At 46.5% G+C, this 26,271-nt stretch overlaps 1 protein-coding gene across 1 annotated transcript in view; it reads left to right on the forward strand.

The window, feature by feature from the left end:
• Nucleotides 1–26,271, forward strand: part of LOC103079040 (methylcytosine dioxygenase TET3) — a 108,874-nt gene that overhangs the window by 43,826 nt on the left and 38,777 nt on the right. Inside the window, exon 3 of the mRNA XM_007459392.1 lies at nucleotides 9,355–11,476. Coding sequence (XP_007459454.1) covers nucleotides 9,355–11,476 — 2,122 coding nt within the window. The remainder of the gene's footprint in view (nucleotides 1–9,354; nucleotides 11,477–26,271) is intronic.

Raw genomic sequence — 26,271 nt, forward strand, 5'->3', positions numbered from 1 at the left:
TTTCCCTACTTATAGATTTGTATCATCAATAAATCCCAGGAGGGGAGAACTCTCTAAAGAGATGAATAATTGATCAACTATAGACAGAAAATGCCATAAATACAACCCCTGTGCTACTGGGGGGCGGGGTGGGGCCATCCATTTCGGGGAGGGAAGGAAGGAGTTGGTTTTATGCGGAGGTGGCTGCTGAACTCTAGGGCTGGGGAAAAGGATGGAGCTGGAAAGCAGCCGTTGAACAGCTGCTGGAGTAGCAGAGGAGCTGAGGTGGTGGTGCAGGCAGCTGGGAAAGTGCGGGGTTGGGATTTGCTGGCCAGCCGGCTGGGGAGCAGCCACTCTTATCCTGGAGTCCCGTGAGAATTCATTCTTGGAGATTCCTCTGTAGAGGATGTGCTGCAGATTGGCCCTGGCTGCTGTCCTTTGTGGAGCCTGCCTGCAGGCTGATTCATCCCGGCTAGAAACACCTTCTTGGACATGTTTCTTCCAACATGGTGTGTAACTGCTGAAAGGCAGGACAGACCCTGGGACTCTGCCTCTGCTAATATCCCCTTTCCCAGAGGCCCTAAGAAGGATGGTGAATGAGGACTTTGATCTCTCACAGTAGTAGCCTTTATCTTCCGGCCTTCCTTCCATTTCCCTTTCATAGAGGATTGCTGATCTGGTTTCGTGTGTTGGCATTCTGAGAGTCAGGAAAGACTTGGAAAACCTCGTGTTAGTTCCACGCCTCTCATTGTGTTATGGGTGAAATGAGGTGTTTGGGGGTGGAGTTCCACACTTCTTCAGCCTTGCCTGACATCCAGGGGGCTCTGGAGCCCCTGGGGTGGGGAGGCAGGCTGTTGCTGTGGTTGGATACCTGCAGATTGTCTGAGGGACCAGCTGTGGGGATGGAGAGCTTAGAAAGGAGCAGCCTATAGAGGAGGAGAGATGGACCTTGGGAGTCCTGACCAAGCAGGGTACAGGGACGAATTCCAGAAGGGCTCCTGGGCCCCTGGAGGAAGACCTGGAGTCTTCTGCAGGTGGCAATGCTGTACATACATGCCAACCCTTCATGAAGTAGGTGAGGGGTTAGGTCTCTTGGCTGTGGAAGGGCATCTACTCTGCCTGTCTTCCAGTGACAAACCCCTGCTGCCCACCGCTTGGTGAGGGGAGCATACCCCCAGCCTGTCCACACCAAGCCTGGGATGGGCTGGAGCTTTCCTAGTGAAAGCAGAGAAGAGACCTGGTAAGACTGAGTGTGCGGGTCCCAGTCAGGGCAGGGTGGGGTTCTGTGCCTGGAAGGGGGCTCTGAGAAGGGGCAGCACCGACACCTTTGGTGGGCCTCTCTCTGGAGGCAGATGGGGGTGCAGGCTGTTCAAGATCAGTTGCTGATGGCATTGGCAGCTTTGCAGACCTCTACATGTGTGCACCGTGACAGGCGCCTTAGCAGAGGAGGACTACAAACTCTGCCCAGAGCTTCAGCTGGCAGCCTCTCACAGTCCAGGGGTGAAGAGGCTTGTACCAGTAGGTCCCCAGAGGAGGAAGCAGCAGACCATTTTGAACGCATACTGAGCACTCTGTCAGATTCTGAAGATGTGATGGAAGCCTTGTCCCTTAGGAGTTTTTATAGTGTAACTGGTCATTCTCTCTTAGAAAAGGATCCCCAGCAGAAGGTGGCTGTGTGGGATCTGGTTCAGACCTGTGGTGAGCAGGACTGGTCCAGGAGGACTTTATCAGGAGGGGGTTGATTTTGTTCCTTGTCTCACCCCCTACATCTAATCATTTGCTTCCATAATCACACTTCATTCCCATCTCTCTGCTGTTGCCTTAGTTCAGGCCCTTATTTATCACTGATCCGGACAGCGGCATTAGTGTCCTAACTGGTCTTCACGCCACCAGCCTTGAAGTCTGCAGTCAGTGCTCTGTGAAGTCATTTGAGCGCCCCTCCTGAAACGTAAATTTGCTCCTGTGTTCATGCTATGAGCCACACATCTGCCCTCCCCACGGTTCACGCTCAGGATGTGCCCAGCAGCTCACCCTTCCCTTGGCCTGCCAGGCCTTCTCATGATTCTGTGCCTTTGCCTATGTGAGTCCCTCCATCTAGAATTCCTCCTCCTTCCCCTCTTCCAAAATACCTACCCATCTTCCAAAGTTCGTCCTGAAGGCTTCTTCAAGGTGAAACCTTTCTTGACAGACACGTCCACCTTCCCAGAGAGAAGTGGCCCCTGTGCCCCAGGCCCTGGATAGACTGCTCTCATGGCACCAGTATGCTCCAGGGCATTTGTTTGTTTATGGGTCTGTCTCTTGCCTTTTGCTTTATAAACTTCTTGATGCTCCTGAAATACATAGTCTGGTCTGTTGTAGGGTAAGAAACCACCACAAAATTTAGTGGCATGAAACAGCTATCATTTTATTATGTTCATTGAGTCTTTGGCCCTGGAAGTCAGGAAGGAAATAGTGTGGGTAGCTGGTGTCAGCTCCTTGATGTGTAGGGCCTCAGCTGGGAAGTCTCAAAAGCTAGAGGTAACTTGACAGCTGGGCTGGAATCCTTGCAGAGCTCCTTCACTCACTTGTTTGGCAGGTTGATGCCCACTGTTGCCTGGCACCTCAGCTGAAAAGGTCCGTGGACACCTTCACGTGGCCTTTCCACATGGCCTGTGTTTCCTCACAGTGTGGTAGCTGGGCGCCAAGAGTGGATGTCCCCAAGAATCAGACAGAAGCTGTATTATCTTTTATGATCTAGCTTTGAAAATCATGACAATGGCACTTGGACCATTGTGACGAGCTCACCCTGATTTAAAGGGAGGGAACGTAGACCCCACCTCTCCATGGGAGAAGTGCATGTGGGTGGAGGGGTTGTGGTGTCCATCTTTGGAAAGTAAACTCTGCCACACCTGCCAAGTAGTGGGTGCATGCAGATGGCACTCTTATTAAATTCTGAAGGCTGAGCAAGGGTGGCGTATGAGGAAGTGTTGTGAACTTGGCGCTGGGAGTCTCGAGGGAGGGATGTGATCCACAGCAGATAATAGGGTGGAGAAAAGACTGTGGGGGGCTGGGGAGCTCCTGTCAAGTTGGACAATTAAAAAGTGTGTACGCACACCAAGGTCCCAATTAGGAGGGCAGGAAGGGAAAGGGAGGAGGTAGAACAGAGAGGCACTCACGTTTAGAATTGTTTGGACCTGGTGACTGGGCACATTAGAAGGATGTGGAGGATGTCGGGGTTGGGGACACTCGTGGGAATAGGAGTCGGGGACGGAGCTGTTGGAGGTGGGACGGGGAGTCTGGTCTGTTTTAGGCAGGCTGCTCTCTGGGCCTGTAGCGTGTTCCAGGGGCTAGAGGCAGCTGGAGACCAAACTTCAAGGAGCACCCTCAGAGCGGTGCTTGCTGCAGCCCAGAGGAGAGTGAGAAGTAAGGGATATAAAGTGTGGAGGGCTTTAGGGTCGGGGCATGTCTAGCTGGGACTTTGCAAGCACCTAGACTAGCCTCCATCCTCCGCCAGCATCGTCCTGCGCCTTGCCAGTAATCGTCAAAACAACTGCTCGGTTTCCTTTTCAATACCCCCTGCTTGTTAGGGGGACAGGATTTCAGTGTATTTTTTAGTATCTCTCAGTATTAAAAGTTTTCCTAAATTGAGCCTAAGTCTTCTCTTCTTCCACTTCTTGGGGCCACTTGAAACAAGTTTAATTTTTTCCCCAAATGATAGGCCCTCAGATGTTTAAAGGTCTTCTTGAGTTTTGTCTTCTTCAGAACCAAAAGGGACCTGTTCCTCTTATGGTTTTGAACTGTCCTTCTTCCTTTTTCGCCAGAGGGAAGCCTGTGTTCAGGTAGGGACTGGCCAGGCAGAGCAGGGCTGTTGCTGCCTGTGCTGCAGGTCCTGTTCCGGTCAGTTCCTGTCTGTGTGTGTCCAACTGCAAATGGGTTGGGACCTGTTAGTAGACTGTGAAATCAACTTAAATTGTTGCAACCTGCAAGAAAGAGGGCGGGAGGGATTTGTGTATCTAGTAAGGGGAAATACTATTTTACAAACTTGTCATATATATAAGAATATAATGGATCACAGTGTAAAATGTATTTCTTACTGTGGTTTGTAGTAAAAAAAGTTTGAAGAAACCTTGAGTAATAAGACCTTTTGAAGCTGCCAAATCACATCATATTGAGTATACCATCAGTAAGTCGTTTTTTTTTTTTTTTTAATTTCTGGCTGTGTTGGGTCCTCGTTGCTACACGTGGGCTTTTTCTAGCTGCGGTGAGCAGGGGCTACTCTTCGTTGCAGTGCGCAGACTTCTCATTGTGGTGGCTTCTCGTTGCGGAGCACGGGCTCTAGACGTGCAGGCTTCAGTAGCTGTGGCACACGGACTCCAGAGCACAGGCTCAGCAGTTGTGGTGCACGGGCTTAGTTGCTCCGCGGCATGTGGGATCTTCCCGGACCAGGGTTCGAACCCGTGTCCCCTGCCTTGGCAGGCGGATTCTTAACCACCGTGCCACCAGGGAAGTCCCCCATCAGTAAGTCTTTTGTTTGTTTGTTTGTTTGTTTTTGCGGTACGCGGGCCTCTCACTGCCGTGGCCTCTCCCATTGCGGAGCACAGGCTCCGGACACGCAGGCCCAGCGGCCATAGCTCACGGGCCCAGCCGCTCCGCGACATGTGGGATCTTCCCAGGCCGGGGCACGAACCCGTGTCCCCTGCATCGGCAGGCGGACTCCCAACCACTGCGCCACCAGGGAAGCCCCATCAGTAAGTCTTTTATCCCTCCTGATTTCTAAGACATTTTCATGTGCACTGCTGCCATTGTTATGTGCTTCTTCCATCTTTAATTTGCACAGATGTGGCTTAGGACCCTATTTACCCTGTTAGATCTTTTTCTCTCCTGCCTATTGACCTTTTGGCACCTGGTCCTATCACTTAACATAGTTTTATCCCTCCTGTTTTCAACATCTCGCTATTTAATAAGTGTGCCTTCGCTATCATTATTAATAAATATGTTGAACAGGACAGTTCCGAGGACAGAGCCCTGTGGCAGGCCACTACAGACCACCCCCCCGCAGTTGATATACCAGTCTTACTTTGAGCATGGCATGGCCATTCAGCCATTGGTGAGCCAGCCCATTCAGCCTGTCATTTTCCATAGCTGTCCCTCAAAGGGGTCACAGCCAGCCTTGTGGAACTTCAGTGTCTGCAACCTGATTCGCAAACCCAGGGCCTTGGCAAGTAATACAAATGAATGAAGTGATAATTAATTCAGGCAATTAATAAATAATCCCTGACTCCTGGCCTTGGTTTCAAGAAGGCAGTGCAAATGATGTGGCTAGGGGTGAGCTGGAGCGGTAGTCAGTGCTCAGTTGTAGACGAAGTTGCCAGGCAGGAGTGTGGACCTTCAAGAAAATCTGGGTTTCATGTGAAATTTGATTTTTTTTTAAATTGGCAAAACAAACATAAAAACCAAACAAAACAGATTTGTTTTGTGGCAGATTTGACCTGCAGCCCTTGAGTTTGTGACCTCCTTATCTCCTGGTCCAGTGACCACACAATACAAAGCACTAAGGTTAGTTGCGTGTTGATGGGTTGATGGCCTTCATTGAACCTGACTCCTTGAGGTCCCTTTAGTTACCCACTCAGGACTCTTACACGGACTGAACTCACCCAGTGTTCTGAACGTTGGGGATGACACTTGCTCTTTTCTCACCTGTTGTTGGCACCTTCTCCTGATGGCAAGTTTCTTCCAGGATCACTGGCAGGTGTGAGGAATGTGTCAGTGGGATCCCTTGGCTGGGAAAACTGGAATTTAGAGTTTCTTAAAGTCTCCTACCTGGCTTGGTTTCACTTTCCTCTTATCTGTATCTACTCTTCCTTTTCTTTTCTCTTTGGTCTGAAGAGCATTTTCCTTCCCAGGGAATTCACAGGCACAAGAGTGGGCCTAGCCCTTCCTTGTTCTTCTTATTCACACACCAAAAATAACTCTTAAAAATCCTTTTAGGGCTTCCCTGGTGGCGCAGTGGTTGAGAATACGCCTGCCGATGCAGGGGACACGGGTTCGTGCCCCAGTCCGGGAAGATCCCACATGCCGCGGAGCGGCTGGGCCCGTGAGCCATGGCCTCTAAGCCTGTGCGTCCGGAGCCTGTGTTCCGTAACGGGAGAGGCCGCAACAGTGAGAGGCCCGTGTACTGCGGGGAAAAAAAAAAAAATCCTTTTAGTTGTCTTGACCATTTGGGGAAGCCTCAGCTCATGCAGCATCAGTCTTCCTGACACTGTTTTTGTAAATCCATGCTACTCTCTCGCGTTTCTTCTTGTTTATGCATGCTTCTTCTGTCTTTTATACATAAACGTGTAAACATGTAAAATTTGATCACTTCAGATTTTGTAGCCTTTGCAGCCACGTTAGTTTAGGTTTCGAAGAAGGAAGGAAGGGAGAACTGGGTGATCAGCCACATTCCTGGAGGAAAGGTATTTGTTCCTAGTTTCTAGTTCTGAAAGATAGTAGTCTTCCACCAGCGTCAGGGAGAGGCTGGCGTATTCCATGGCCTGTGCGGCAGACGGACGGTGGACTGGGCGGGAGGCACAGAAGTCATTACGATTGGGCTCTTGTCTTGAAGGAACTACCATCTGGTGGGGGGAGGCAGCTGCTTGGCAGGTGATAAGTGCTAATAGAGGCATGTTTAAGGTGCCGTGGGAGCCTGGGGGAAGGAGCGTCGGTCAATCTGTGAACCAGGTCAGAGAGGAGGTGACATTGAGCTGATGCTTGAGGGGATAAGCCAAAGAGACCTCACAGAAGCTGGGAAGGGCATTCCAGGCAATGAGAACTGCATGTGCAAAGCTCAGAAAAGCATGTTGGAAAAGCATGAGGGTCCTTAGTGGCCAGAATTGGGGCAGTGATGAGAATGAGATGGGAACCACAGGCTGGGGCCTCTGCTCATCTCCCAGAGGCCTGTCCCAAATCCCAGTTCCCCGCTACCGCTTTGGAGCCCACGATGGCCATGTTTGACAATCTGGGGACTAGTATCATTTAACCATCTGTTTAATATACTGTATGTTCTACCTGAGGGACTAATTTCTTTTTTACAGGTCTTTTTAAAAAATTTATTTGTTTTGTTTATTTATTTTTGGCTGCATTGGGTCTTTGTTGCTGCACACGAGCTTTCTCTAGTTGTGGCCAGCGGGGGCTACTCTTCGTTGCAGTGCGCGGGCTTCTCACCGCAGTGGCTTTTCTTGTTGCGGAGCATGGGCTCTAGGCGCGCGGGCTTCAGTAGTTGTGGCTCGCAGGCTCTAGAGCGCAGGCTCAGTAGTTGTGGCGCATGGGATTAGTTGTTCCGCTGCACGTGGGATCTTTCCGGACCAGGGATCAAACCCACGTCTGCTGCATTGGCAGGCGTATTCTTAACCACTGCACCACCAGGGAAGTCCCCTAATTTCTCTTTTAACTTTTTATTTTGATAGAATTTAAAAACTTATAGAAAAGATTAAAGAAGAGTACCTGGGACTACCGTATACCCAAATTGTTTACATTTTGCCGTATTTGCTTTATCATTTTCTCTATGTGAATATATTTTTATATATGCATATACTTTTTTTCTGAACCATTTGAGATTAAGTTGGAGATACCCTTTATCCTTAAATACTTCAGTGTATGTGTTCTAAGGACAAGGACATTCTTTTACATGACCATAGTATAGTCATCCATGTCCAGAACACAGAGATTGATACGATATGATCTTATCCACATCCATATTCAAATTTCATCAGTTGTCCCAATGATGTACTTTATAGCTGTTTCCCCCCACTCCAAGATCTAACCCATGAGCATGCATTTTGCTGTCTCTTCAGTCTTGTGTCAGCTGGGAGAGATGTTTGTTTTTCTTGTCTTTGAAATTTTTGGAGAGAACAATCCAGGTGTTTTCTAGCATACCCTTTACTTTCAGTTTATCTGACATTTCCTATGATTAGATTTAAGGTTATATGTTCTGGCTGCACGTCTGTGTGAGTGATGTTATATCCTCCTTCTCAATGTTATCATATCAAGAGACACATGATGTTGTTTTTTTCCCCAATATTGGTTATGATGATAACTTTGATCATTTGGTAAAGGTGGTGTCGGCCAGATTTATTTCTCCACTATAAAGTTGCTATTGTATTTAAGTTATTTTTGAAGAGATGTTTTTTGTTGTTGTTTTTTGGGGTTTTTTTTTTTGCAGTACGCGGGCCTCTCACTGTTGTGGCCTCTCCCATTGCGGAGCACAGGCTCCGGACACGCAGGCTCAGTGGCCATGGCTCATGGGCCCAGCTGCTCCGCGGCATGTGTGATCCTCCTGGACTGGGGCACGAACCCGTGTCCCCTGCATTGGCAGGCAGACTCTCAACCACTGCGCCACCAGGGAAGCCCTGAAGAGATGTTTTGAGGCCATGTATATATCCTGTGCTTCATCAAGCTTTCACCTGCTATTCATAGCATCCACTGATGAGTTTCTAAATCCTTCTATATCCTTCTATATTTTTCATTGGCATTCTACTGTAAGGAAGATCTTTCCTTTCCGGTGGGATGAATTCTTGCCAACTCAGATCTGCCTCGTATTACCTTTTAACTTGCTGGACTGGACTCTGGGCCCAGTTCCTCTTGTGCTCTCCCCCTTCAGTGTGCTTTGGGTGGACATTAGGTGAATAGTGGTGGTTCCTGGGAAGCTTGGATCTTCTTCCAAGCAGCACCTCACTTGTCATTGACGTGACTGGCTTGGCGTGGGGCTAAACACACACTGTATTGGATGATCAGAGTTTCCTCAGGCCTAGGGCTGGGGTGGGAATGTTGTCTTGTCAGCTCTCTGAGTTCAGCCTGAGCTTAAGCGAGGACAGTAATGGGCAGAGAAAAGAACTGTGGGTTCCTTCCCCTGAGAAGCCATGACTGATTCCTTGTCCAGGCTGAATTCGTTAGTCAAAGCTGCTCCTTCCCTGCCCGTTCACACACAGACTTCGCACTTCTGGTGCATTGTTACATGGATGCTTAGTTAGCTTTCTTTTCCTCCTGACAAAAAACAAAGGTTCTGGTGTCACTTTGGTCATTGTGAGTTAAAGACCTCTTTGTGTGTCCTCAACAAATGCCTGGTTTCAGGGGAGTTTCATTGGTGTGATCAATATGAGGCTCAGAAAGGGTCTGAGCAACATTCAGAATTCTGCGTTAGGATCTCTTAAAGACCTGCTTTCTGTTTCTGCAGTGCAGCCAGCTGAGAAATGAGGTGTGAGAAGATGAGCTGAGGTTCAAGCTCTGTCAGAGACAGGGAGGGTTTGCAAGGAAAGCAGGGTTAGTTGTGCCTCTGAGTGGTGTGGTGCAGGACAGTGCTTTTCAAATACTGTGGCTCATCTTTTCCCCTTTTGTTCCTCCTCCTCTCTCTCTCTTCAGACAGGCTCAGAGCTCAGCCCAGTTGATGGACCTGTTCCAGGTCAGATGGACTCAGGGCCAGTGTACGATGGGGACTCACGGCAGCTAAGCGCCTCAGGGGCGCCAGTCAATGGTGCTAGAGAACCTGCTGGACCCAGTTTGCTGGGCACTGGGGGTCCTTGGCGAGCAGAGCAGAAGCCCGACTGGGACGTGACCCCAGGACCAGCTCATACTGCTCGCCTGGAAGATGCCCACGATCTGGTGGCCTTTTCGGCTGTGGCCGAAGCTGTGTCCTCTTATGGAGCCCTTAGCACCCGGCTCTATGAAACCTTCAACCGTGAGATGAGTCGCGAAGCTGGGAACAACAGCAGGGGACCCCGGTCAGGGCCCGAGAGCTGCCCTGCTGGCAGCGAAGACCTTGACACGCTGCAGACGGCCCTGGCCCTCGCTCGGCATGGCATGAAACCACCCAACTGCAACTGCGATGGCCCAGAATGCCCTGACTACCTCGAGTGGCTGGAGGGGAAGATCAAGTCTGTGGTTGTGGAGGGAGGGGAGGAACGGCCCAGGCTCCCAGGGACTCTGCCTCCTGATGAGGCTGGTCTTCTGGCGCCAATCACCAGGCCACTCCTCAGCTCTGAGGTCCCTCATATACCTCCTCCTCCGGAGGGCCTGCCCCTGTCCCAGAGTGCCCTGAGTATCGCCAAGGAAAAAAACATCAGCCTGCAGACCGCCATTGCCATTGAGGCCCTCACACAACTCTCCTCTGCCCTCCCCCAACCTTCTCACGCCACCTCCCAGGCTTCTTGCCCCCTTCCTGAGGCCTTGTCCCCTCCTGCCCCTTTCAGATCTCCCCAGTCCTACCTCCGGGCTCCCTCATGGCCTGTGGTCCCTCCTGAAGAGCACCCATCCTTTGCTCCTGATAGCCCTGCCTTCCCTACAGCAACTCCTAGAACAGAGTTTCCTGAAGCCTGGGGCACTGACACCCCACCAGCAACTCCCCGGAGCTCTTGGCCCATGCCCCGCCCAAGCCCTGATCCCATGGCTGAACTGGAGCAGTTGTTGGGCAGCGCCAGTGATTACATCCAGTCAGTATTCAAGCGGCCCGAGGCCCTGCCCAGCAAGCCCAAGGTCAAGGTTGAGGTACCTTCTTCCTTCCCATCCCCCATTCTCCAAAGGGAGGCCCCCACACCATCCTCAGAGCCCGATTCCCACCAGAAGGCCCAGACGGCCCTGCAGCAGCACCTCCACCATAAGCGCAGTCTCTTCCTGGAACAGGCCCACGACGCCTCCCTCCCCCCTCCCTCGGAGCCTCCTCCCGGCTGGTGGGCACCACCCAGCTCACCTGCCTCACAGCCATCCGACAGACCACCCAAGGAGAAGAAAAGGAAGCCCCTGGCACCAGCTGGAGGTCTCGTGGGAACAGACAAAGCTGGCCCTGGGATCAAGCCCAGTGTCCGGAAGTCCATTCACATCAAGAAGTCCAGGCCACGGGAAGCACAGCCTCTCTTCCCACCTCTGCGGCAAATCATCCTGGAAGGGCTGAGGTCCCCAGCCTCTGAGGACGTGCAGGCACATCCACCTGCCCCCGTTCCTGCCTCACAGGGCTCTGCTGTTCCCCTGCCCCCAGAACCTTCTCTTGCGCTATTTGCACCTAGTCCCTCCGGGGACAGCCTGCTGGCCCCTACTCAGGAAATGAGGTCTCCCAGCCCCATGGCAACCCTGCAGCCAGGCTCCGCTGGCCCTCTTCCCCCTGCCGATGACAAGCTGGAAGAGCTCATCCGGCAGTTTGAGGCTGAATTTGGGGATAACTTTGGGCTTCCTGGCCCCCAGTCTGTGCCCATTCAGGACCCCGAGAACCAGCCAACCTGTCTCCCAGCCCCCGAGAGCCCTTTTGCTACCCGCTCTCCCAAGCAAATCAAGATCGAATCTTCAGGGGCTGTGACTGTGCTCTCAACCACCTGCTTCCATTCAGAGGAGGGAGGCCAGGAGGCCACACCCACCAAGGCCGAGAACCCACTCACACCCACCCTCAGTGGCTTCCTGGAGTCACCTCTTAAGTACCTGGACACACCCACCAAGAGTCTGCTGGACACACCTGCCAAGAGAGCCCAGGCCGAGTTCCCCACCTGTGATTGCGTAGGTAAGTCCTCCTGGGTGTCAGGGAAGGGCAAGGGGATGTGACCTGGCGGGCTTGGATTTCTAGGCACTGTCTTTTATCTGGAAAACATTCACTGTGTTCCAGACACCACACCGGGGCCTATGGACACAGAATTGAGCTCCAGGCTAGTGGAGAAGACATTGAAGGAAACTGATGGTGATGCCGTGTGGTGTATTGTGTGTCAGTGGAGGTGCTTTGTCGTACAGATTGAGGTGAAGGCATCGTAGAAGCCTTCCTGTGGGAGGTGGTGCTTGTGCTGAGGCCGGTAGGGCTGTCGGGTAGAAAGAAGACATGCTGGGAAGAGGGAATAGCTTGGGCAACAACTTGGTGGCTGTGACAGGGTAGTGCTTATTTAGAGGGCTTTTGCTCTGGGGGAGCGAAAGGGGAGGAGTCATTGTGGGGATGAGCAAAAGGTGGCGAGAGAGGCAGGCAGGGGCCAGATCTTGCGGGGCCCAGCGAGCCACAGTCGGGAGTTTGACTTGATCTCTGGTAATACGTCGTGAGCTCCTGAGGGTTTTAAAGCAGGTGATGACCAGTCATCAGCTTGTGCTTCTGAAAGACTGTTCCGGCTTGTGGTGGGGAGGAAAGGTTGGCGGGGGAGCCTGTAAGAAAGGTATTGTTGTGAGCCAGGCAAGAAATAACAAGGGCCTGTACTGAAAGAGTAGGTGGGCAGAGGCTGCAGAGTGAGTGGCCTCTGAGGAGGGGGGCTATGGGGATGCAGACCACTCAGGTCTCCGCCTTGGTGGTGGAGGGCACTGAGAACACACGTGTGGAGAAGTGGTGAGTTCTGTTCGGACCGACTGAGTTTGAAGGGGCTGAGAGATTGGGGATCGGGCTCTGAGTTACGGGTTTGGATGTAGTTAGCATTCAGGTCATGGTTGAAGCCATGGTGTGGGTAAGAGCACTGAGGAATTGGGTCTGTTTCTGAGCCTTGTCTTCTGGAATAGAAGTAGGGCCCCAGGCCTCTGAGGACTGCTCCAGGGGATGTCAGCTGTCTCCAGGGAGGTCGTGGATGCCTCAGGAAACTCCAGGTCCACTCTAAGCTGTGGTCCTCTGCTACTTACCAAGCATTCCATAAAAGATGTGTGTGTTTCAGATGTTGGCAAAAAACACGTTGATGCTGATGATGAGCATGTTGAATTCTTGTGATTTTATGATACACAAATAGGTCTTAGGAAAAGCCTGTCTTCTCTGCTTGTTTAAATACACTAATATCTGGTCAATTGTGTGATTTGTTGGGATGTTGTACCCCGGTTAGTAAGGAGAAGCTGGGCTGTCCTGTCCACTCCAGCTACCCCAGAATCCTGGGGTACAAGACAGTGGGGCCAGTGACAAAGAATCACTTGGGGAGCAAGGAAAAGTTGGCCCCAGTGCTTCTGTCTAGGGGGAACAGATGTGCAGCATCCTGCCAAAGGCTCACAGACGTGCTCTGAGATTGTGGTTTCCACCGAGGGCTGACCCTCTTCATTACCGGGTTTAATAATGATGTGACTTTGAATGCCCCTTATTTCCCACCATTTGGGAGAGACTTGTTCTGATCATAGGAATTGGGGCCCCACTTTCTCTCTTTGTGTTTTTATGTGTCTGGCCTATCTTCCTGTGTTTAGGGCCTCATTTGCTCTTTCTCCCGCTCTGGGCTAGGAAATATTCTTTTATAGGGCTGAGGACATAGTTGATCCATAATAAATATTTTTTTTTTTTTTTTTTTTTTTGGACGAGCAGGCTCAGCGGCCATGGCTCACGGGCCCAGCCGCTCCACGGCATGTGGGATCTTCCCAGACCGGGGCACGAACCCGTATCCCCTGCATCGGCAGGCGGACTCTCAACCACTGCGCCACCAGGGAAGCCCCATAATAAATATTTTAATTGTGGAATTCAATTATATAGATATTATGTTTGGTCAAGCTAGTTTTTTAATTTAATTTGAATTTTAATCCCATCACTTCCTCATGCCTAAAATGAAAGTGCTAATAGTACCCTTTCACCAGGGTTCATTTGAGGATTAAATTAGTCAATATGTATAAAGCCCTTAGGACTGTGACTGGCATGTAGGAAGAACTATAAGAGTGCTTAGCTGTTACCAAGCCTGTCAAGTGCAAAAAAGCAAGAAAAAGGTGTAAAAACATATGTATTATGAAGGGAGAAAAGTGTTGGCTGTTACTTTATTCATCAGTCATTTATTGTTTACCTAGCCCAGTCCTAGTGACCCAATAAGATAAAAATTAAGAGAAACGGTTCATCTTTGAAGGACTTTGTGGTTTGCTTGAAGAGACAACACAAACAATGAAATACCCAGTCGCCCAATCAGCAGGTATCTGCCAAGTGTCTGTGCTGTCATACGGAAGTGGTTGAACTGTCAGAGTGCTCTGAAATACCAGGCTTGGTTGTCATCATGGAGGGTAATGCTTTACTTAGGAAACTATTCAGAGCTGGGTTTTGAAAACTGTAATGAACACAGATGGGGAGAGGTGAGTAGGTAGCCACTCCAGACTGAGGAATTTATGAGCACCGTCTAGGAGCAGACATGAGCAAGCTCGCATGAGGTAAGGCCACTAGCACACAGTGGACCCAAACCCTCAGTGTTCTCCTGAATTCCTTAGGCCAGAGGAGCCCCCTAGCAGAGGGGATAAGTCTCAGCTAGTGAGCAAAAAAGCACAGGCAGTAGACTGTCAGCATCAGAGAAACCCAGTGTGGCAATGCTGGCAACCTGTTGCCTTGGCAGGCAGGTGGATGGCAGGAACAGTGGGCAAGAGGTAAGGTGAGCCACCACCACCAATCATTTGTTGCTCCCATTTGTATTTTACATATATGTAATACAGATAAAATATTTGTATGCTGTCTAATGTAAACAAAGAATTAGAAGCAAACCCACCTTGTGTTGTTAAATGTTAAATTATGGGAAAACGCTGAAGTGAAAACAGCAGACACAAAGAGTATTTAAATGATCAGCTCACCTAGGTTAAAAAAAATAGAGAAAAGACTAGAAGGAAATGTATCACCAGTGGTTGTATCACTGTTCAGACTGTGGGTGACTTTTCCCTCACTACGTTTTCTGAATTTTCTCTAATGAAATATGTATTTTATAATCAAGAAATATTTTGGAAAGTACCTCCTCCTAGAAGTAGCACAGAAGAGTGAAGAGTGATAATCTTGTGGCAGGAGACCACTTAGGAAGCTATTGAGAATAGCAGTAACAACCACAACAATAGTAATAGAATATGAAACACTTGCCCTATTCCAGGCACTGTACCAAGTGCTTTGTAGTCACTACCTCATTTAATCCTCTGTAACATCTATATGAGGCGGGTACTGTCAGTAGTTCCACTTGAGTGATGAAGAAAGCAAAATTAGATTCAGTGATTTACCCAAGTCATAGAGCTAGCGGATGGTAGAAGTGAGATTTGAACCTAGGCAGCTGGACCACCATGTCATACTGTGATTAAAGTTGTTTAGCTGAGAAAGGAGTCCAACTAAAACAGTGGTATTAGGAATGAAGAGGGCCAAAGAAGAAAGCATTCACTTGGAAACAGTTTCTGGAGGTGTTGAGGTTGTGTTAGGGAAAGCCCCCGCATCTGGACAGGTGCTTTCATCAGCTAGTTTGATGAACTTGTCTTTGTGAACTCAGGCTCGGGTGGGACAAGGGTTAGGAACGAAGCTTGTTCACTCTGGGATTAATGTTAGCTAGGAACCGTCTCATATTCCAGAAACTCAGCCCCTCAACAGTGGTAGATAGAAAGGTGCAGATTGTAGGTCACTATAATGAAGAATTTTCCATAGAAGCGACAATGAAATTTGGAGATGCCATTAAGCGCTCATAACAGGCGATTTAAGTATGGAAACAACTTTATAAAAACATGGAAAGGTCTTATAGCAAAAGAAACCTAGTATTCAAGCTCCATGGTGATTTTTGGCAAATAAGCAATTTTGGCCAATGTGGGCATCACCAGGTAACCAAAAACTCCAAACACCAAGAGCATTGTCTTACACTTGTATGAGGATTACAGGTTTTCTGAAGGTATGGATGGGATTCATATCTACTTGTTCTCTGAATCTTGAAATACTAGAATTAAAGGTACCCCTTGAGGCTTCAAAGAAATAAATTTAAAAGACATGAAAGGAAATGCTGTACTCCAAAAGGTAGTGTGATACGTACAGGCTTGAGAAAACATAGCACAAGTTGAAGTTCTGCATTGAATTATTGGGAGAAGAGAGTATTGATGCATTCCTAATACGTAGGGGCACACATTGGAGACTCCCCTAACCACCACTTAACCTTCCTATAACACTCCTGTCAGAGGCAGGATGATGAACTGCAATGCCTGTTGGCTACGCCCTTTATGTACTACTTTATCTATTCTCAGAAATGGGGACATTCACAGGGAGAGCCAGCTTAGGACAGGAAATGAGTCCGGATGATGTTTTAGTGGGAAGAGCATCCTTTGAGATCATCTGCTCATCATTTTGTAGATAAGGAAACAGGTCTGTGTTAACTTTCAAGTCTTGTCCTGATGTCTCTGAGGAGCAGTCCACAGGTAGCTGGAGACATTTAACCATAGCAAAAGCAAGAAACTGAGACATAGATTTTAGAGGTTGTTTTCATAGGAATGCTGTATTTTTATCCAGTTGATCATCCTGCCCTAACTAAAGAAGTAGCCAAAGGGGAATACAAGAAAAACATCTCCTTTGCCTGCCTGAAGCATGGTAAAAGTTTGGGTGAGGGAGGGATGTTGCCCAGCAGACGTGGCTGATAGCAGCACCCACTGGGTGACTTCAGTATGAGCCACAGTTCTGAACAGGGGGACACAGAGACTGACCTCTGTTTACAGTAAAGTCTGTTTCCTATAGTTTTTAGGAGAATGTATTTTCCTCCTTTGTATGCAGTTTGAGATGAATAGGAACTTCATGTCTTTTAAATATTTTTTTGGCAATAGAGTATTTGTATACCAGTATAAAGTGGGGAATAAGACTCTGGGTAGGAGGGTGCCAGAAAGAACTTCCTGGAGGAAGCGATGTCTTATGTGAGTTTTAAAGGATAAGCAGAAGTTTAATAGATTAATAGGGAGAAAGTAGAGTGTTCTAGGCAAAGGGACATGAAGATTATAGAGATGAAAAATACATGAAAAAACACATGAAGATGTGTAGACGAGAAAACATGGAGAAATAAGTAGTTCTGGTATGACTGGTGTGTTAGATGAAAGATTGGGAGTGGCTGGAGAGGAGAGTTTCAGGGGATGAGAGGATGATACCGAAGGCAGAGAGTCTGCAAGCACAGGCAAGAAATTATGTGTGCCTGAAGTAAGGATGACATTGAGTAGGAGGAAGGAGAGGAGGAGTGGATAAAAGAAAGAATGAGAGAAAGAACTAACTGGTTCAGTGACCTGTTGAATGTAGGAGTAAAGAAGCAGCAGCCACAGATGACTCCTGGGGTTCCAGGTTGGATGATTGGGTAGATGGTGGTGCCATTCACCAAGTTTTGAAACATTGGCAGGGAAGCAAGTTTGGGTATATGACTTTGAGATGTCTGGGGGACCAGCAGGTGTGCATCCAGTTGGATCTGTGAATCGGAGGTTCTTCGGCAAACTGATGGTAGTTGAAGTCTCAGTTATAGACAGTTCACCAGGCTGACTATGTAGGTCAAGAATGGAGGATACTGGGACTTCCCTGGTGGCGCAGTGGATGGGACTCCGTGCTCCCAATGCAGGGGGCCCGGGTTCGATCCCTGGTCAGGGAACTAGATCCCACACCCATGCTGCAACTAGGAGTTCGCATGCCACAACTAAGGAGCCTGCCTGCAGCAACTAAGACCCGGTGCAACCAAATAAATAAATATTAAAAAAAAAAAAAGAATGGAGGATACTATCTTTTAGGGTAGAAAATCTCAAACAGGAGGCCATGAGGGAAGTATGGAAGAGATGTGGGAAGAAACTGAGGAGAGGATAGGTTAGAACAAAGAGATAGTTTCAGAGAGCCAACAACATCACTACTGAAGAAGGGTCAATATTTAATGCCTTACGTGATTTGTTATTATATGCATACTAGTCTTTTCAGTTAAATCCCAGGTTCCTTAAGAACAGGGACTCAATGTTGTATTTCTAAAGCATCTAAACTGGTGCTGATCATATGGTGGTGCTCTACATATTTTTTGGTCAACTGGTCAGCCTTATTCTACCTCCATATTAAATTCTACAAAGACGTCAGATAGGTTTGGGCATGATCTCCTTACCTTTAATCTTTGTCATCAGTGAGTCTGCCCATTGTTTTTTTTTTTTTTTCTTTAATTTTAATTGACTTATTTATTTATTTATTTTTGGCTGCGTTGGGACTTCGTTGCTGCTTGCGGGCTTTCTCTAGTTGCGGCGAGTGGGGGCCACTCTTCATTGCGGTGGGCAGGCTTCTCATTGTGGTGGTTTCTCTTCTTGCAGAGCACAGGCTCTAGGCATGCGGGCTTCAGTAGTTGTGGTGCGCGGGCTCAGTAGTTGTGGCGCACGGGCTTAGTTGCTCAGCAGCATGTGGGATCTTCCTGGACCAGGGCTCGAACCTGTGTCCCCTGCATTGGCAGGCGGATTCTTAACCACTGCGCCACCAGGGAAGCCCAAGTGTGGCCATTGTTATGAAAGTCTTTCTGCTACCAGCAGACCCAGCATGCTGCCCATGAACTCACAGGCAGATGACCTGAGATCTTAGTTTTAAAAAAGTTCACCTGGCACACCTGATCCAGGGTGGGGCCCAACCATCTGCCTGCCCACGGTGTGGATTTGTGATTGCCAGGAGGCAAAGTTCTAGCAGTCAGTTATTGACTTTCATGCAGGTGGAATTAGTTACATAAACTTAAGGTGTCTGGCTTTACGTCCACTAAAATTACATCAGGAAACTGGAGCATTATATAGGAAAAAGAAGATGGGTACAGTAAAACCTTTGTGTGATTTTGACACCTATGCATTAATTGTACACCAGTTATCAACCGTCTCTTTTTTTCAATGTCATAAAGAAAAGAAATACCTGAGCCTATACCTATACCTGGCTGTGAGGTTCCCCACTGGGAAAGTGTGGGTGCCCTAGTCTCTGTGTAGAGAGGTGGTAGAGAAGGTGGAAGGTTCATTTAGAAATTAAGGACCCCTCTTTCTGCTAGGTAGTAAGGAGTAGTTTCTTGTGTTTAATATCTCTTGCTGATAGCACAAAGGATACATTTCATTCTCTCCCCAGCCTAGTGCAAAAGTGGAACAGATCATATTTTTCTATTTTGAGTATAAAATTAAGTGCACAGGGAAAAAAAGAAGGCACCTAGAGCCACATAACCAGCATTTCCTCAAAAATTGGATCTTGTTCTCCTGAGCTCTACCCCAGAGCTTTCTACTATGTATTTTAGGAAAAAAACGTCACTTCCCTCACTGCGCAAAGAGAGACATAAAAGAGATTTTACTTTAGGAAGAGTTGAGCCATTTCCTTGCCCTGTCACTTAACCTCTATGGAAAAGGAAGAAATAGTACACTGGGGACTAAAAGGAAAAATGATGACTTAACAGTAAGATAGCAAAATACTCCTTTTCTGAAACCTGGTGAAAGGGACCAAGACAAACAAAAATGTAAGAGGAAATTTCATCAACTGAAATTTGAAAATGGCCCCAATCTTAACCTATGAATTCCAAGTGCTGTCTGCCAGCTAAAGATCAGTTTGAGTTGAAAACAATGATGACATGAGGTATATACAACTCCCAGGGTTAGGAAAAACAATAGTGGAGGCCCAAAAGGACTCCCCAACTTGGAGAGATGGGCTGGAGACCACCCATCTAGAAAGCATGCACTTTGGAAAGTCTCCTTTTCCTGCTCTTCTCCAGTTTCTGATGGGGTTAAGGTCTGGGGTGAGGATGGTTGGCTGGAGAATATGAGAAGCCATCTTAGGAGCCAGCTTTGTAGCCAAGGGCCAACAGCACCAAACAAAGGCCATTGTGTAGAGGAAAATATTTGCTGAACCACCAAACAAAAATTCTGCAAACCATGGGGCTTTATTTTAACTTGATGTCTTGTCAGAGTGACCAGCCCACTCCCATATGAGGAAATAAACCAAAATCTTAGCATCAGGACAGAGCACAGCCCAAGCCTCCACACACAAACATACATACAGATTGAGAGGCATTGGCCCCAAAAAACAGAGGGCATATAGAGATGACACTTCCCAGCTGCAGCTGTCCACAGCCAGCCCCAGATCCTCATAGGCCGCTGAACTTTTGAACTAATAATTGAAACCTCTACAACATCTAATTCTCTAAGCTTAATTTCTAAGGGAAGAATTTGAGTAGCATCCAGGTAAATACAGAAGAATAGGGAGATTCTATGCATTCTGCTTTTGGGCAAATGAGTCTAGACCAGTGGCTTTCAACTGAGTGCCGTTTTACCCCTCTTCACCCCAGGAGACATTTGGCAATGTCTGAGGACATTTTTGGTTATCACACCAGTGTGGTTCTACTGGCACCTAGTGGACAGAGGCCAGGGATGCTGTTAAACATTCTACAATGCACAGGACGCCCCCCAACCCCGGCCCGCCCCCCCCACCCCAATAAAGAATTATCTAGTCCAAAGTGTCAGTAGTGCCAAGGGGGAGAAAGCCGGGAGATAAACTCCATGGAAAGACCAATTAACAAGCAAACAAACAAAAAATTCAACGTGCAACCCATTCAGATTCTGTGGGGAAAAGTAGAGGGATTAAATATAATATTCAAGTGAAGACTTACATTAGGAAATACAAGAAGAGTTTGAACAACTAATTTATACCTTCAAGAAAGTTGACTAAAATGTTCATTGTGAAACCAGAAATGAAAGATGAGGTCCTAGATTAAAGTGACAAAGAAGTCACAAGATGTATGGTTTAAACTGCAGAAATGTGCCGTTTCACAAAGCACTTATAGTGCACTAGAAGCTGCAAAAAGCAGAATCAGAGTTACAGAAAAAGCCAATCAGTGAGAAAGAAGGACAGGCTTGAAAGACTGCTCCAAAGCAGAAGAAGAAAATAGAAATGAACATAATCAGTGTGGAGATAAGGGATACAGAAGAGAGGCAGGAGGGATCCTCCACAGATTCATTCTGTCGGGAATATCGGGAACATTTGCTGGTGTTTCCAGCAAAGATCATGAAACAAATTGAACACAGGCAAGAGTCAAAGATAAAATAGAAAGTGTTCTTTTAAATGAAAGAAAATGAATAAAAATTGACAAATAATGATCTGGATGAACTTAAAGATGAATTCCAAGGATGAAGAATTCCCTACAAATAAATTAACCAAAAATTAAGTTGGTCATACATACTTGGATTTTTAAATTTTTTTTTTTTTTTTTTTTTTTTTACCATTTAAGATATACTTTTCAAAAACATTCTCTTAGGGACTTCCCTCATGGTCCAGTGGGTAAGACTCCGAGCTCCCACTGCAGGGGCCCGGGTTCAATCCCTGGTTGGGAAGCTGGATCCCGCATGCATGCCGCAACAAAGATCCCACATGCTGCCACAGCTAAGACCTGGCGCAGCCTAAATAAATAAATAAATTTTAAAAAAACATTTTAAAAACATTTTTAATGTTTAATTTTTTAAAAGCATTCTCTTAATTGAAACACATATTGGAAGGTATATAAATTATAAGCATACCTCGGAGATATTGTGGGTTTGGTTCCAGACCACTGCAATAAAGTGAATATGACATTAAAGCGAGTCCCATGGAATTTTTGGTTTCCCAGTGCTTGTAAAAGTTATGTTTGCACTATACTGTAGTCTGTTAGGGGTATAATAGCACTAGATCTAAAAAAAAACCAAAAACGTACCTTAATTTAAATACTTTATTGCTAAAAAATGCTAACTGTCATCTGAGACTAAAGTGAGTTGTAGTTTTTTTTGCAATAGTAACATCAAAGATCGCAGATTACCATAACAAATATAATAATAATGAAAAAGTTTGAAATATTGTGAGAATTACCAAAATGTGACACAGAGACACGAAGGGAAGCAAATGCTGTTGGAAAAATTGCACTGATAGACTTGCTTATCGCAGATTTGTCAGAAACCTTCAATTTGTAAAAAACATAGTATCTGCAAAGCACCATAAAATGTCGTATGCCTGTACAGCTTTACGAAAAGCATGTACTTGTGTAACCACAGCTAGATCAAGAAACAGAACTTTACCATCACATCAGAAACCTCCATATGCCCCCACCCAGTCACTTACACCTGACTCCCTAAAGCAAAGTGTGGCCTGCAGACCAAGTCTGGTTAACATCTGTGAGCTAAAAACAAGTTTTTTATGTTTTTAAATTGTTTTTAAAAATCAAAAGAAGAATAGTATTTCATGACTCATGAAAATGATATGATGTTCAGATTTCAGTGTCGAAGTTTTAGTGAAACACAATCACCCTCATTTGTTTATGTACTGTCTGTGGCTGCTTTTGCTCTACATTAGCAAAGATGAATAGTTGCCACAGACACTGCATTTCCCTGCAAAGCCTTAAATGTTTGTCATCTGACCCTTAACATAAAAAGTCTACTGACTCTTGGGCTTCCCTGGTGGCGCAGTGCTTGAGAGTCCGCCTGCCGATGCAGGAGACGCGGGGTCGTGCCCCGTTTCGGGACGATCCCACATGCCGCGGAGCGGCGGGGCCGGGGAGCCATGGCCACTGAGCCTGCGCGTCCGGAGCCTGGGCTCCGCAAATGGGAGAGGCCACAACAGTGAGAGGCCCGCATACCGCAAGAAAAAAAAAAAAAAAGTCTACTGACTCTTGGGCTTCCCTGGTGGCGCAGCGGTTGAGAGTCCGCCTGCCGATGCAGGAGACGCGGGGTCGTGCCCCGTTTCGGGACGATCCCACATGCCGCGGAGCGGCGGGGCCGGGGAGCCATGGCCACTGAGCCTGCGCGTCCGGAGCCTGGGCTCCGCAAATGGGAGAGGCCACAACAGTGAGAGGCCCGCATACCGCAAGAAAAAAAAAAAAAAAGTCTACTGACTCTTGGGCTTCCCTGGTGGCGCAGCGGTTGAGAGTCCGCCTGCCGATGCAGGAGACGCGGGGTCGTGCCCCGTTTCGGGACGATCCCACATGCCGCGGAGCGGCGGGGCCGGGGAGCCATGGCCACTGAGCCTGCGCGTCCGGAGCCTGGGCTCCGCAAATGGGAGAGGCCACAACAGTGAGAGGCCCGCATAACGCAAAAAAAAAAAAAAAAAAAAAAAAAGTCTACTGACTCTTGTCCTAAGGTAAGTACTATTCTAATTTCTAACCACGCTGATCAGTTTGGGCTGTTCTTGAACTTCACATGTATGTATTTTATATTCTGGCTTCTTTTGTTCAGTGTTGTATTTGTGAGGTTCATCTGTGTTGTGTAGCAATATTTGTAGTTCATGCATTCTCATTGCTATATAGTATTCCATTTTATAATATGAATATACCACCATTTATCCATTAGATTGTTGATGGTCTTTTGGATTGTTTCCAATTTGGGGTTATTATGAATCATGCTGCTATAAGACGTTCTTATATACATCCCTTGGTACATGTATGTACACACTTACATACTTCTATTGGGTGTATACCTAGGACTGAAATTGTATGTGTTCAGCTTTTAGTAGGTACTGCCCGTTTTCCAAAGTGGTTGTAGCCGTTTAAACTCCCACCAGCAGTACTCCACATCTAAACCAGCAAATGGTATCAAAAGGCTTTCTGCCATTGTGGTAGGTATATCATCACATCTCATTGTGGCTTTAATTTACCTTTCCCTGATGACTAATATATGTCCTCTTTGGTAGAGTTCAAGCCATTTGCCCATTTCTCTGTTGTGTTTCTGTCTTTTTCTTATTGATCAGTAATGTGAGTTCTTTGTTGGATATATGAATTGCAGTTCTCAGGATATTGAGATAAAATGTTTGGCTTAAGAATTCTATGCCCAATAAAGTTGCCATTCATGTGTAAAGACCTCATAAAAACATTTCCAAATATATTAGAACTTAAATTTTCTGGAGATGAATCAAATAAGTAACATCGGGGAAGCTGTACTGTGAAGGGGCTGGCAGTGAACGCTAAATGTATTATTTTTCTGAAACAAAAGGTAATGTATTTATTTATACTAGAACTTTGTTTTATATTAAATATCTCTTTTATAATGGGGGTGTGAAATATGTTCACAAGGATACCAACAAAAAGCAGGAGGTAAAGTGAGGGAAGAGGTGTGAGAAATTGTATAAAGGTGCTGACTTCTTTCTTTCCCACAGTACTGTTAGCATTACTAAAAGCATACTATAGATTGGTGGGGCAGAGGGAAGTAAAAGAAAATACAAAATCTATTTAAAAAGATAGGAAAGAGGGCTTTCCCTGGTGGCGCAGTGGTTGAGAGTCCGCCTGCTGATGCAGGGGACAGGGGTTCGTGCCCCGGTCTGGGAAGATCCCACATGCCGCGGAGTGGCTGGGCCCGTGAGCCATGGCCGCTGAGCCTGCACATCCGGAGCCTGTGCTCCGCAACGGGAGAGGCCGCAACAGTGAGAGGCCTGCATACCGCAAAAAAAAAAAAAGATAGGAAAGAAAACAAGGAAACATAAACATGGAAAATATAAAATAACAGGAGACCATGTATATGTTACAGTAATAAGTATAAATAGGGTAAACTCATCTACTGGATTTGATTAATAGCACTAGACAGCACTAAGAATGTTAATAAACCTCATTTTACTATGGGAAAACAGAAGCATATATTTGTCACTGATTCAGAGCATATACTATATTCTATAGAACCTTACCCCAACCTTGCAGAGTACTGTCACCTGTCTGGCAGTGTAACTAACTACAAGCCCATTGCCACACTAAAGATATATATATAAAATTAGGATATGTATATAATGATATATATCCTCATATATATGTAAATATATATACAAATTAGGAGAATTAAATTTGGGAATGTCTACTAGTTTTATAACTAAGCATATTAGGCTGTAAGTCCAGTTTCTTCCCATAGAGTATCTTCTCCTCCATACAGACATCTAATCAAGGAAAGGGAAATGCGTGTATATGTGTATATATATGTGTGTTATATATATATAATCAGGGAAAGGGATGTAATTAAGAAAAACAAGACTTCTAAACAACTACTTGGGATGCCTTGTAAACTGCAAAAGGGAGAGAATGACTTTGGTATTGCTTGGCACTTGGAGCTGTGTCTGCCCTTTGTGTGTTAGTGGCCTTCCCAGAGGAACTTGACCATCTATTATAATTTTCAGGTTAGCTTGGTTTTGGAGCTTCATATCTTTTCCCCTAGCTGCTAGGATAGAGTTGCCAAGATTTTTTTCTGAAAATCTCCTTTCTCTGCCTTTAACTGTAAATTTTGAGTTTTTCTGATTTGGGACAGAAGGTAATCACCGAAAACTACATTATATTCTAGTTCCAGTGTGACACCCTACAGTCAATCCATTACTTTGACTTTTCTCCAGACAGTAGAAACTAGAAAAGAGCCCAGAAGTTCTGGCATATTCCTATGTTCTATTTTCCATATAGCCTGTAGTATTCTAGCACCTGTAAAGAGCTTTCAGACCACTACTTCCAACACCCATATTCTTACGTTCTCTCTCCCTACCCAAACCTTGGTCTATTTCCCTCCCCCACTTCACATACATCCTTCTATAATCCTCTTTTTCTTACGGTTCAAAATAGTGCATATTTGGAGCAAGTAATTTTTAATCATTTAGTTGAAAAGGATGAAAACATTTAAGCATGGATAGGTTGAGGACTGTGCTAGGTACCTTACATATCATCTAATCCTCAACAGATCTAAAATATAGAAACATTACTTTCACTGCTCTAAAGCTCATAAGGGCTGTGTAACTTGGTCACAATCATACAATTTGTTTGGCAGAGCCTAGACAGCAGCTACATACTGAGTTCATATTATACACCAAATACTGCACTTGGCCCTTTATGTATTTTACACAAGAAGGTGTGAGGATTAGAGAGGCTGGGAAGATAACTCATCACAGTTGCCCAGGTCTCTGTAAAATCTGTGCTCATTCTGCTGTGACATGGTAACAATAAAAATGTGATACATGCTCTGATATTTTTGTTGTATGAAAGGTGCTCTGGGAGTCCAGAGGGAAAAGGAGAAGTCCAGTAGGGTTTCACAGAAAAGGTGGCATTTAAATTAGGCCTCATGACATGAGTTTTTCCAAAGAAGGAAAGAAATGAAGGCACTGTGGTCAATGAGAAAACGTGTTTCAAGACACAGGAGTATTGCATGGCTGTGTAAAAGGAGCTGTGGTAGCTGTCACAGGATGCAAGGCTGGGCAGTGTGCGGAGATGGCTCCTCGGGGGCCTTATGGACTGTGTTCTGGAATTTGGGTTCTGTCTTCTGTCTAGCATGGAGTCATCAGTGGGAACTGGTCTGATCAGATTTCTGTTTTGGAAGTATAACTGGTGGTGTTAGGTAGGATGACCTCAGAGGGCTGAGACCAGTTAGGAGACCATAACAATAATACAAGGGGGGATGAAGAGTCTCCATGAACAGAAACCATAAGTGATAGACAACTTGCATCAGTTCATCTACTGGGATGCACATACCATTGCCAACCTTTTGTTTGCTTGTTTTAAACCAGGAATACAACTGAACTCATTTTCACAACACTGGTCTTACTCTTACCCTTATTCTTAGTGTGCGTAATGACATATACACCTTTATGCTTGCATATGTGTGTGTATATACTAATGTATATGTGATTGTGTGTGTATACTAACTATAGCATATTACACATGCTATACTGAAATTTGCTTGTTT

The sequence above is a fragment of the Lipotes vexillifer genome, unplaced genomic scaffold, assembly GCF_000442215.2.
Source record: "Lipotes vexillifer unplaced genomic scaffold, Lipotes_vexillifer_v1.1 scaffold51, whole genome shotgun sequence".
In the NCBI taxonomy this organism is placed as follows: Eukaryota; Metazoa; Chordata; class Mammalia; order Artiodactyla; family Lipotidae; genus Lipotes; species Lipotes vexillifer.